At 38.5% G+C, this 12,707-nt stretch overlaps 1 protein-coding gene across 3 annotated transcripts in view; it reads left to right on the forward strand.

The window, feature by feature from the left end:
* The window catches only part of GALNT1 (polypeptide N-acetylgalactosaminyltransferase 1), a 96,601-nt gene that overhangs the window by 59,099 nt on the left and 24,795 nt on the right, over window positions 1-12,707 (forward strand). For all 3 annotated transcript variants that reach the window (XM_039332220.1, XM_039332226.1, XM_039332233.1), the window contains 3 exons: window positions 5,076-5,193; window positions 5,463-5,643; window positions 12,078-12,217. In XM_039332220.1, the coding sequence (XP_039188154.1) occupies window positions 5,076-5,193; window positions 5,463-5,643; window positions 12,078-12,217 (439 nt within the window). The remainder of the gene's footprint in view (window positions 1-5,075; window positions 5,194-5,462; window positions 5,644-12,077; window positions 12,218-12,707) is intronic.

Here is a 12,707-nt window from a genome sequence, read left to right on the forward strand (position 1 = left end):
ACACTGTTTAAACCAATAAGTCATGTTTTATGAGATGGACAATATGAATATGACAAATAAGTAAATAAAATTTGAACCATTAGTTTATCATAATTATGCATTTGTAATGCATTTGTAATGGCTTCACAACCTTTCTATGATTTCCACATCAGCTTCCCTATAAGCTCCATATCACGCTTGTAGAAATTTATTCCTGCCAATTTCTCACCTAGCTGGTTGAGAAAAGCTGACAAACGCCATGCAATTCAGAATATTTTTGAAGACAGTATAGCAAGAAATGGATGTTGTTGGTTTATTTTCAAATTAAGAAGTTATTTATTAATAAAATTTATAAGGACATGCAACATACTCAAGAATTCCAGTATTAAAGCCAAATAATACATTTGCAATAATTATTGCCTTTGTGTTTGTATATAGTGATGAGAATACAGAGCTAAAATGATAAATTATTTGTTTTGCATTACTGGATACCAATACCATTATGAGTTTGTTTTAAAAGATCATTTATAAATATATGAACAAGTTATAATGAATATGTAAATAATTAAAAGTTTCAAATATTTTTGGAATAGGTAGTCTTTAGGTTGTAGCTCTAATTAGGACTAAACTGTCATTGTTAAGCAAAGTGTTCATAGTGAAACTTCATATGACTGCATTATTTAGTAGTGGGAGTTCCAATAGTCCCAGTTGTGATTGTTAGGCCAGGACGTCTGTCCTATCATACTTACCCACAACTTCTACTCCTCTTACATCTCCTCCCTCCCCCCATTTCTGCTGTTTTGACCACCCTGCACTCCATTGCTGCTGCCTATCCCTGTTGCTTCTCCATGTGGCCTCCCCCAAGGCCTCATAAACTTCACTGTAGCTTTTCAAGACTTTGGAAAGTCCTCACAAAGGATCAGCAGCTGCCTTTGCTGGGTACCCTTCATCAAAAACAGGAGAAAGAAGGCAGCAAAAGTCAGGTGGGGCAGCTGAGATAGAGGTTAAATTGCAGAATGAGTAAAAGGGAAAAGATGGAGGGAGATGGAAGAGAAGTAGGAGTTGGTAATGAGTGGCAAGTGATGTCAAACATATAGGCAAATTGCCATGCATCTGAATTTTGATCATGTGATACTGGGAAAGCTCAATGGCTGGAACTTCAGAGACTGGTGGGAACTACTATTCATTCAGTACCTTTTAACTGTCACTGAACAAATGGTTGTAACCGGAGGACTATCTATAAAATAATTGTAACTTGAGGTTATCAGGATAGTGTTGGCTTGCAAGATAATCTCTAATTTAGACATTTTGGCTTGTATAGGGTAGTATGAATATTTTTGGGTGAAATGAAGTTTCAATACATTTGTGGCATACTGGCCAAAATGTAATCACACTGATAATTACTTTCCCAAAATATTTGCAGGGAATGCTGCATAAGATATAAATATGACTGAGGTTGGTAACCTAGTCAGTAACTTTTCTATTTTACCAAAAAGTGTTACTGTAATGTAAAACTCTTAATTGATCATAATGTTATATGATCAATACCTGTGATATCATCTGTTAATGACAACATATGGGGATTTTTAACTTTTTGATTTATAAGTGTTTTATTGATTTTTTTACACTATTTATTAAGGACATATTGAGAAGAATTTTGTCCTGAAAGTTGACTTATTAATATTTTAAATAAATAAATATGCAATAAAGATCTGGCATAATGCCCAAAACAAATAGTGTAATGAGAATCAATCTATATAGACCCTGTTCCTAATATGAACAGATTTATAGCATCTTTGTAACCCATATATTTTTCTATAGCTTAATATAAAGGAACCATTGCATGAACCAGACCAGTCTGTGTAGCTGATTGAACTTAATATGTCTTGGCTCAATATTAGTATCATATTTATTTCAGTCAAAGATCAGCATAAAAATTCAGAAAACAGTAGCACCTTAAAGAACCATCCATTTTGATGACTTTCTATGCCTTGGCATATGCTATCCTAATGTATTTAATACTAAGTTAAAAAGGAGAAGCCAGTTTGGGGTAATGGTTAAGACATTAGACTAGAATCAAGAATTCTAGTCTTCTCTTAGGCACAAAGCCAGTTGGGTGACTTTGGACTAGTCACTTTCTTTCCCCTTAGGAAGAAAAGAATGGCAGCCTCTTTTGAAAAAATCATGCCAAGAAAACTGAAGAGACTTGTCTAAGCAGTCTCCAAGAATTAGACACGTATAAATGAAAGAGCGAAAAAAGCTAAGACAATCTAAAACCTGAATTAAAAATAGTCCAAAACCTGAGAATCGTTGTGTGGTTTAAAGCTAAAACTATATCCATAACCAAAAACTAAAGAATTATATTCTATTATTTAAAATTCTAAATATAGAGCTGTTAGATGTAGTTAATATGTTAACAGTAAGGGTTTTTGCATCTTGTTACTGAAAGTTTTTGTTTCAGTCAACAAAAACTGTTGGAGAATGTCATCTCTTGCCTATTTTTAATAACAATATGATATAGAATTTGGCAACATTGGAGTGGTAGAGAGGAAGGCTTATACTGTAATAAGAATTCATATACACAGTATTTGCTATGGGAGAGTAAATGAGTATAATTTCATGTGGCATAATGAAGTATGAGCAGTAATTCTACAGTGCCTTTGCCATGAGGGCATAAATGGGTAGCATAGGGTATTTTTTAATACCTGCCAGTTGTATAGCAGTTGGTAGAATATTGCCCTGGCTTAACATTACAGCCCTTTGTGATGGAATTTACAGGTAATTTTCAACTTACAACCACAACTGAATCTGAAATTTCTGGTAATTGAGCAAAGCAGTCATTAAGCAAGATATAACATGACCTTTTTGCTAACAACAGCAATCCTGGCTTTCCTGGTTGTTGTTAACGAATCACACAGGTTGTTAAGCAGAGTATGGGCTTCTTTATGGGGTTGGTGAAGTCCTGGCAGTATGTGGCCAGGGCCTTCCTCACCCCATGAGTCTGTGGAAACCTGCCATGGGCCAGAAAGCCCCAGCCTTCTTCCCATCCCACCACATCCAGGAAACCGGTCTGCTTCCCACTTCGTGTCCAGGAGGCTCAGCTGATTAAAGGCCCAGCAGTATGCATGAAGTATTCCACTTACCTTTATATTTTTCTGCAGCTGTTGACAGGTGTGCCCAACTGATGTGAGGCATGGCCTTCCTACAGAGGTTGCCTTGTACTGTTCTGCAAGCAAGTGCCAATTCTGGCATTTGTTTGGAAGACTTCTCCAAATTGTATAAGGAACTTTTGAACAATAGTGAAAATGACACTTGCTTAAAGACAGATGTAAGGTGGACTCTATAGAAAGGTGCACCTCATATTGTCTGGATGTGCCTGTCAGAAGTTCAATAAAATACAAAAGTAAGTGAAGCAATTTAATGCTGCTGGCCCCTATAACTGACTGAGGCCTTCTAGGCCTGGTGGGGTAAAGGAGAAGGCCTGGGCTTCCAGGGCTGCAACAGCTTTATGCATGCTAAGAGTGGTTGGCTGAGATAGAGTAAAGGGGGTAGTTGCAATAGTTCTGTGGTTGGTCTTAAACCAGGTAGACTGCCTAAAGTCCAATTTTTTATCATGTAAGCATGGGCACGTTACAATGACCATAACTTGACAACTGCAATGCATTGCTTAGCAACATGGCAAAAAATAATGTAAAATTGAACACTATTTATTTAATAAGAGTCGCTTGAGCCACTCAGAGTCTCTGGATAGTGAGATGGGCAGCATATAAATTTTAGTAGATAAATAAATAACAACCGCTTTGCTTAGCAATGGAAATTCTGATCCCAATTGTAATCATAAGTCAAGGACTGCCTGTAGTAACCATTAGAACCTAACTGGGAGCACTCTTTAGCAGACAATAACTTTAAGGTAGCAGAAATAGATAAAGCACTCTATGATCAATAAAAAATGATTTTCTGAATTACATAGTATAAGCATTTTTCCCACTGGAAGCTTGAAAATATATTCCAAGATATTTCATAATTTTGGTTTTCTCAATTTGAGAATTCAAAACTCTTGTTTTTTCATATTTTTTCTAATTCTTCATCCTTGCAATAAATGGCAAAGGATCTCAAAGCACATTTAAAATTTGCTGATTATCCTTAATAAATTATTAGACAATAATTATCTAGAAAATCTCTTTTCTTTTTTTTAATACTTATTATTGCTGTTTCCTGATTTTCACAATCATTATAGTCCAATTAATAAAAGAAGAGGGAGGCTGGAATTGGAATCTATGAATAGCTCAGAATCTAGCTGTTTTGCTAATCTTTTTTTTTTTTTGTAAAAACTTCATAAAAATCATCTCCACAAAGTTTAATAGACCCAGGAGGTAGAAAAAAAAAGTTAATCCTATTGAATTACATATACCTTAAATAAGGAAAAAAATATTTTATACTATTTTAGTTATAACATTATAAATATGCTTTGATTTTGGAGTAATGCAAATTGGATAATTGTCAACCCTACAAAGCAGACTCCATAATAGACCCCAAAATGTATTTATTTAGATTGGTTATATAGATTTTGCAAGTCTGATTACTCCTCTCCTCATCTCTGTATTACATTCATGTGAATTGCTGGGGGGGGGGGCGAGAGTGTCTGAGTCATTTTCATAATCCTCCCCTATTGTTTTAATTTAAGCAGTGTTTCACTTTGTTGCTCTTGTAATCTCCATCAAAGTTATTTTCTTTACTCTCCACAGTAGTGCTTCTTGAATCTGGGTAAATTACCGGAAATTGGGAAACAATGGTTTTTCTTTGGTAATAATACACAAACCCATTATTCAATGACGACCAGGAGTTTAAATAAGGACTCTCTTGATAAGCAGTAAAAAGGACTTTTCAATAACCAGTTTGGGTAATGAAAAAAGTTTGTGCTGTACATAATAGAATGTTGTAGTGAATATCTCCAAAGTTCTGGAGTAAGTCAATGTCTCCTTGTTTCTTAGCGGTCTGGTTTTATCTTCATTTTGACTGGCACTCACCATTTGAGTTCATTGTTAAATATTGATAAATATCACATTTCTGTTCAGAAAATTTTATTCTTGTTTTAGGACACCTACAATGGCAGGAGGCCTCTTTTCCATAGACAGAGATTATTTTCAAGAAATTGGAACATATGATGCTGGAATGGATATATGGGGAGGAGAAAACCTTGAGATTTCATTCAGAGTAAGAAATATCCTTTTAAATTCCATGTGTTTGGGTGTATTTTTCAGTAGAAACAGAAGAATCTTCACATAAATGTTTCTGCAGTGTTATTAAAGGCATACATAAGCCTTGTTCATATGCCAGAATGGAGTGATACAAAGGGAGCACCTGAGAATTCAGTCTCTACAGGTCAGGTTTTAATATACAACTATAATTTATTTTGAATTGTATAGGAACTATATTTATTATTTTAAATGATTTTTAATAGTGGTTTTTTTTGGCATTTTCAGATTTGGCAGTGTGGAGGAACTTTGGAAATCGTAACATGTTCACATGTGGGACATGTTTTTCGAAAAGCCACTCCTTATACTTTTCCAGGAGGCACTGGACAAATTATTAATAAAAATAATAGACGACTTGCAGAAGTTTGGATGGATGAGTTCAAAAAAATTTTTTACATACTTTCTCCAGGTGAGCAAGGCACCTTTAGCATAAAAATCCCAATAATTGAAACTGAGCTATGTAACTTGATATTGATATGATATAGTTTTATTTTGGGTTTCAAGTTATCTTTGGTTCTTGTTTGGGTAATATGTAAAATTTTCTTCAATAATACTTGGCAAAATCGTTTCTCAATTTGCCTTTTTGCAGCTTTTGCTGAATATACTAATTGATATCTACTACATTAAGTCTCCTTCATCTGTCAAATTCATAAATTATGGTACTATTGACTTGATGAGTTATTGGCATATCTATGTATCTATCTATCTATCTATCTATCTATCTATCTATCTATCTATCTATCTATCTATCTATCTATCTTTGGTTCGGGTTTTCTCCCGCGTAAAATTGGAAGTGTCTTGGCGACGTTTTGACGAAGTCCCATTTGTCATCTTCAGGCTGGTGTTTTCAGCTTCGTGCTTTGAGCAGCAATGTGTGGTCTTAGCTGTTTCTTCCTTTTAACTGCCAGTGGGGGTATGAACTGATTGGGTGGGAGCTTGGCTGTGTTCTGATTGGGTGGAGGTGTGTTCTGAATGGTTAGGGGCTTGGCTGTGCTCTGATTGGCTGGGGGAGTGTTCTGTTTGGTTGTGCTCAGGTTAGTCTGAGTTGCAGAGGGGTTTGAGATTTTGGGCTGCCTTGTTATTTTTTGGCTTCGCGTTCGTGGTCGTGCTTCCTCTTCATGGAGGGTGTCAGTTTGCTTCATGTATGGATTGGAGGGGTTTAAAGTGGCTAATGATGCAGCTGTGGTCTGGCTTCTGGTTTGTGGTCGTGCCTCGTCATCGGTGTGGCTTTGGGTTTGTTTTTTGCGTGGATGTGTGGTGGTGACCTCCTGTGTGGTTTTTGTGAGTGTGGGTCTGGTATCATTTTTTGTGTTAGGGAGTCGTTTGTCAATAAGGGCGGGTTTCCAAATGGCTGGTAGGCGGGAGGTATCATCTCGCTTGTTCATGCTGTGTGGGCGTTTTTCTATCTCGATGGCTTCTCTGATTATTCTGTTATTAAAATGTTCACTTTTGGCAATGGTTCTGGTATTTTTAAAGTCAATTTCATGTCCTGTGGCTTTAAGGTGTTGGACCAGGGAAGATGTTGGTTCCTCTTTTTTGACTGAGTTCTTATGTTCTTCAATGCGTGCACTTATTCTTCTGTTGGTTTGTCCGATGTATGTGGTGGGACAAGTGGTGCATGGGATTTCGTATACTCCTTGATTTTCTAATTCAATTTTATCTTTGGGGTTTCTAAGGATGGTGGATATTTTTCTGTTTGTGCAGAATGCTGTTTTGATGTTGTGTTTATGGAGGATCTTACTGATTCTGTCTGTGGTGCCTTTTATGTATGGGAGGAGGGCTTTGCCGTTTTCTTGTTCTTTGTCTTGGATTTTAGTGGGGGTTTCTTTTTGGATTAGGTTTGTAATCTTATTTCTATGGAATCCATTGGATGTTAGTACATTGGTGAGAGTGTGTAGTTCGGGTTTTAGGTGTTGTTCGTCAGCTAAGCGTTTTGTTCTGGAGATGAGTGTCTTGGCTACAGAGTTGATCTGTGCTGGGTGGTGGTGTGAGAGAGCGTGCAGATAGCGGTTTGTGTGTGTTTTCTTCTGGTAGATGGGACATGGGAAAGAAAAACTGGACAACTTCCTCACATACCTCAACAGCCTACACCTCAAAATACAGTTCACCATGGAAACAGAAGCTAACAACCAACTTCCCTTCCTGGATGTCTTAGTCTACAAGAAATCCAATGGCTCCCTAGGACACACCATCTACCAGACAAACCGCTATCTGCACGCTCTCTCACACCACCACCCAGCACAGATCAACTCTGTAGCCAAGACACTCATCCCCAGAACAAAACGCTTAGCTGACGAACAACACCTAAAACCCGAACTACACACTCTCACCAATGTACTAACATCCAATGGATTCCATAGAAATAAGATTACAAACCTAATCCAAAAAGAAACCCCCACCAAAATCCAAGACAAAGAACAAGAAAACGGCAAAGCCCTCCTCCCATACATAAAAGGCACCACAGACAGAATCAGTAAGATCCTCCATAAACACAACATCAAAACAGCATTCTGCACAAACAGAAAAATATCCACCATCCTTAGAAACCCCAAAGATAAAATTGAATTAGAAAATCAAGGAGTATACGAAATCCCATGCACCACTTGTCCCACCACATACATCGGACAAACCAACAGAAGAATAAGTGCACGCATTGAAGAACATAAGAACTCAGTCAAAAAAGAGGAACCAACATCTTCCCTGGTCCAACACCTTAAAGCCACAGGACATGAAATTGACTTTAAAAATACCAGAACCATTGCCAAAAGTGAACATTTTAATAACAGAATAATCAGAGAAGCCATCAAGATAGAAAAACGCCCACACAGCATGAACAAGCGAGGTGATACCTCCCGCCTACCAGCCATTTGGAAACCCCCCTTATTGACAAATGATTCCCTAACACAAAAAATGATACCAGACCCACACTCACAAAAACCACACAGGAGGTCACCATCACACATCCACGCAAAAAACAAACCCAAAGCCACACCGATGACGAGGCACGACCACAAACCAGAAGCCAGACCACAGCTGCATCATTAGCCACTTTAAACCCCTCCAATCCATACATGAAGCAAACTGACACCCTCCATGAAGAGGAAGCACGACCACGAACGCGAAGCCAAAAATAACAAGGCAGCCCAAAATCTCAAACCCCTCTGCAACTCAGACTAACCTGAGCACAACCAAACAGAACACTCCCCCAGCCAATCAGAGCACAGCCAAGCCCCTAACCATTCAGAACACACCTCCACCCAATCAGAACACAGCCAAGCTCCCACCCAATCAGTTCATACCCCCACTGGCAGTTAAAAGGAAGAAACAGCTAAGACCACACATTGCTGCTCGAAGCACGAAGCTGAAAACACCAGCCTGAAGATGACGAATGGGACTTCGTCGAAACGTCGCCAAGACACTTCCAATTTTACGCGGGAGAAAACCCGAACAACCAAAGACCTACATACAAATACCCGCGAAAACCTCAGAAAACATACATACATATACATATACATATATATATATACACACACACACTTACATACACACACACAAACACACACACACACCTATAATAAAGGTAAAAAAGGATATATGCAGTGTTATTTTCATTTTAGATATCAAAATGGTTTTGCGGCTCCCAGTGTTTTGTTTTTGGTGGGAAACGGGTCCAAGTGGCTCTTTAAGTGTTTTGGGTTGCCTACCCCTGAGCTAGACATACCCAATTCCCACAAACATTTGTCATATGTTTTAGCCTCCAGACCCCTAATCATCTATGTTTACCATCCATTTAGACCAATTGGTCCCCCTGGTTTGGTTTATACAACAGTGGCCACAAGCAGAGCCTTCTCAGAGACAGCACCCCCATTATAGAACTTTCTCCCAAGGAAAATATGAACAGTGCACCCTCACCCGTTTAGAGGCAACTCCAAACACACTGTTCAGCCAGGCATATGTAAAACAACAACACATTTTATGGTCAAAGAGCACTAAATAAATTACTACTAATATTTTTCTTTCTTAAAATACACTTTTAATATTGTTTTAAGCAGTGCTTGTGATGCTTTACAATAGCTGTTACAAGAGAGTTTTCTTGTAAACCACCCTGGATTTCTCAGAAATTTTTAATTTCAAATTAGATGTTGATTTAATAAATTAGGCAAAAGAAACAAATGTTTAAATACATCTAAATTCCACAGACCTACTGCCTCCTAGGCGCATACTGCAGAGAAAATAAGGCATTGCATTTCTAGCCAGCATAGCCACAGGATGATGGGAACTGTGGCTCATGACACCCAAAATATATTAGTAAGGCTGGATTAAATTATAAAAGAGTAGATGAAGTGAAGTATTTTTGTCTCCGACAAAATAATTGGTGGTAGGGAGTTGACTCGGCCTTTTAATTTCAACTCACACCAATTCCTAACTTCCCATTCAATCCAAAGAGTTTTATTATTGCCTGGATTTTAGGGAGGGAGGAGGCAAGAATAGACCACAAAACTAATCTGCAAGTTTGCTCTCTCGCCTGCCTGCACACCATCTTCCCATGTGTGCGTATGTGTATGTGAGAGAGAGAGAGAGAGATCCCCTTTTTGTAAGTTTGCTTACTTTGCAACGCTCCCCGGGCATAGTTCTTTAACCGTTTCAATTTTCCCCTTTATGCTATATCCCAGGGGGCTGTAATTTTTGGGCAGACGCCTTATCTAGAATGCCACAATACAACAACGCTAAACTAGAACTTGTTTGCCCAGTTATCCCCTCATGGTAAATAGCAGCTCCAGTTGTTACAAGAGCTCAAGCAAAGCAGCCTGAGTCCATGACTAACCAAGTAATTTAAGTGCTAAAATCAGCCTTAAAAGATGATGACTGGTTTAACAACCATACGAATGACTTCACTTTGCATGAAGGCTGTGTGTGGGTTGGAGAAAAACTATATGTCCCAAAAAAACCAGCAGACTGGTCCTGGAAAAGAATCATGACTCAAAGACAGTAGGACATTTTGGGTTCATGAAAACCCTGCACCTGATAAAACACCAATTCTGGTGACCATCCCTGAAACAAATCATTGAGGCATATGTGGATAGTTGCCCAGTATGTGCAACAGCAAAACGACGTCCAGGAAATGTGCCAGGACTGCTACAGCCTGTGTCAAGACCCCAGGCACCTTGGAAGGAAATGTCTATGAAATTCATTGTTGAGCTTCCTGAAAGCTCAGGAAACTCCATTATTTGAATTGTGACATACCTGCTTAGAGATCCCCTCAACTCTCATTCTAGTTAAGCTCTTCGTATAGCACATCTACAGGCTTCATGGGCCACCAGAGTACATAAGGAGTTCAGGGAGTTCAATTCATTTCACTATTTTGGCATGCATTTTTAAAATTATTAGGCATCAAGTAGGAACTCAGCAGTTTCCATCATTCACAGACCAATGGAGCCTGTGAACAAACTAAAATGGTTATATTTAGGATATTGTATTAATTACCAGCAGGACAGTTGGTCGGATCGCCTCCCATTAGCAGAAGTAGCATATAATACCTCCCTGCATAATAGCACTGGTTTCATCCCTTTTAAAGTGGCTATGGGACAAGAATTTGTGGCCATGCCGGAGCTGCCCCAAGATACATCCCAGACCACCTCATTGGCTGATTGGATCACCCAACTACAAAACACCTGGCCCTGGTCCATAGAGTGCTAGATGAAACACGTACTGCACACAATACTGCTGACAAAAAATGTACTCAATCAAAGGATTTCAAAATTGGAGACAATCTATCTGCCTTTCCACTAAATACCTCCAATCTAGACATACAGGTCCAGAAAACTGGAGCCCAGATACATTGGCCCTTTTCCCATTTCTAAAATCATCAACTCTATCACAGTACAGCTAACACTTCCCAAAGACCTAAGACAAATTCATCCAATATTTCATTACAGCTTGTTGAAACTGGCACTAACTGGCATGTCCAACCCCATCCTGATTGAAGGGAAACAGCATTTTGAAGTTGAAAACATTCTTGATGCCTGGAAGCACAGAGGAAAAGTTCAATTCTTAGTAGCCTGGAAACATTTTCCCCTTCTGAAATAGAATGGGTAGATGCATGGCATGTGCCTGCTCCCAGACTACTCAAGAGATTCCATAACTAATATCTGCACAAAACACTCTCTTTCTCTTTCCAGGACTAATGTCCCTGGGAACGGGGACAGCATGTTAGGCTGCCTTCTCCACCACCTGTCACAATCTGGAAAGGGAGAGGGTGGGAGGGTAAGAGGGCCTGTTGTAAAAGGGGGGAAAGGGGGAGACTATTGCAAATAGGAAGCAGAGGTCTAAAAACAATTTTGAATGCCCAGGATCTGGGAATGGAATATTAACTGCTTCTTGAAGTGTCCTGTTCTTAAAATATCCAGCTACCATCTTATTGGACACTGATAAACTAGTCAAATGGGGGAGGGCTAAAGGTTTGGAACAATGTAGCAATTTGTGTGGGTTTTCTTCAGATTTAGCCTTGCTTTCGCTGTATCCAGTTGTCTCTAGTAAAAGATCCTTGAAACCTTCAGATGGAGTCAAGCGTTTTTTCTTTCCTAGAGAGCCAGCTAGGGCAGGGCTGACAGGCTGAATTAAAGAATTACTTTTTAAGCCAAATTTGTGTCCATGCCTAATATTCAGTTTAAAATCCAATTTATTATAATTTTTCAGAGTCCTTTATAAAGATTATCTGTAAAGATTGGTGTTTTGAAGTAATATGATTTATGCTGTATTTATATTTCACTAAAACTGTACAAAAGAAAAAATAATATTGTGGTTCTCTGGCAGACTTTAACAGTAATATATACTTCTTTAAAGGAGTTACAAAGGTGGATTATGGAGACATTTCTTCACGACTTGGATTAAGACAGAAGCTACAGTGCAAACCTTTTTCCTGGTATTTAGAGAATGTTTATCCTGATTCCCAAATACCACGACACTATTTTTCTTTGGGAGAGGTAACAATTTTATGTACAATATCATATACTGCAGACCTGGACATTTTATGGCCTGTAGGCTACATTCATCCCGCAGGCAGTCCTAGTGCATTCGGCAGCAACTATGGCAGGCAGAACATTGGCAGTGACAGGGTGGTGGGCCAATGGCCCTCCACAATAGTCTCTTTCTCATATGGCCCATTGGAAAACTTAATTGCCTACATCTGATATAATGTATATAAAATAATTGAATTAAGGCTCAAAATGAACTAAGGCTTGCGACCAAAGTCAAAAATAACAAAAAAAGCTTCTTTCAACATGTGAAAAACAAGAAAAAAGTGAAGAAAATGATTGGTCCATTACTGGGGGAAAGTGGCAAGGAGGTGACAAGCAACAGGGAGAAAGCAGAATTATTTAACTCGTTTTTTGCATCTGTCTTTACACAAAAGGAAAAAACAGACCAACCTATCAAAAATAGTGCCATAAAAAACAGAATAGAAACACAAGATAG

The sequence above is a fragment of the Crotalus tigris genome, unplaced genomic scaffold (assembly GCF_016545835.1).
Source record: "Crotalus tigris isolate CLP2741 ecotype Arizona unplaced genomic scaffold, ASM1654583v1 scf7180000017623.1712378, whole genome shotgun sequence".
Classification (NCBI taxonomy): Eukaryota; Metazoa; Chordata; class Lepidosauria; order Squamata; family Viperidae; genus Crotalus; species Crotalus tigris.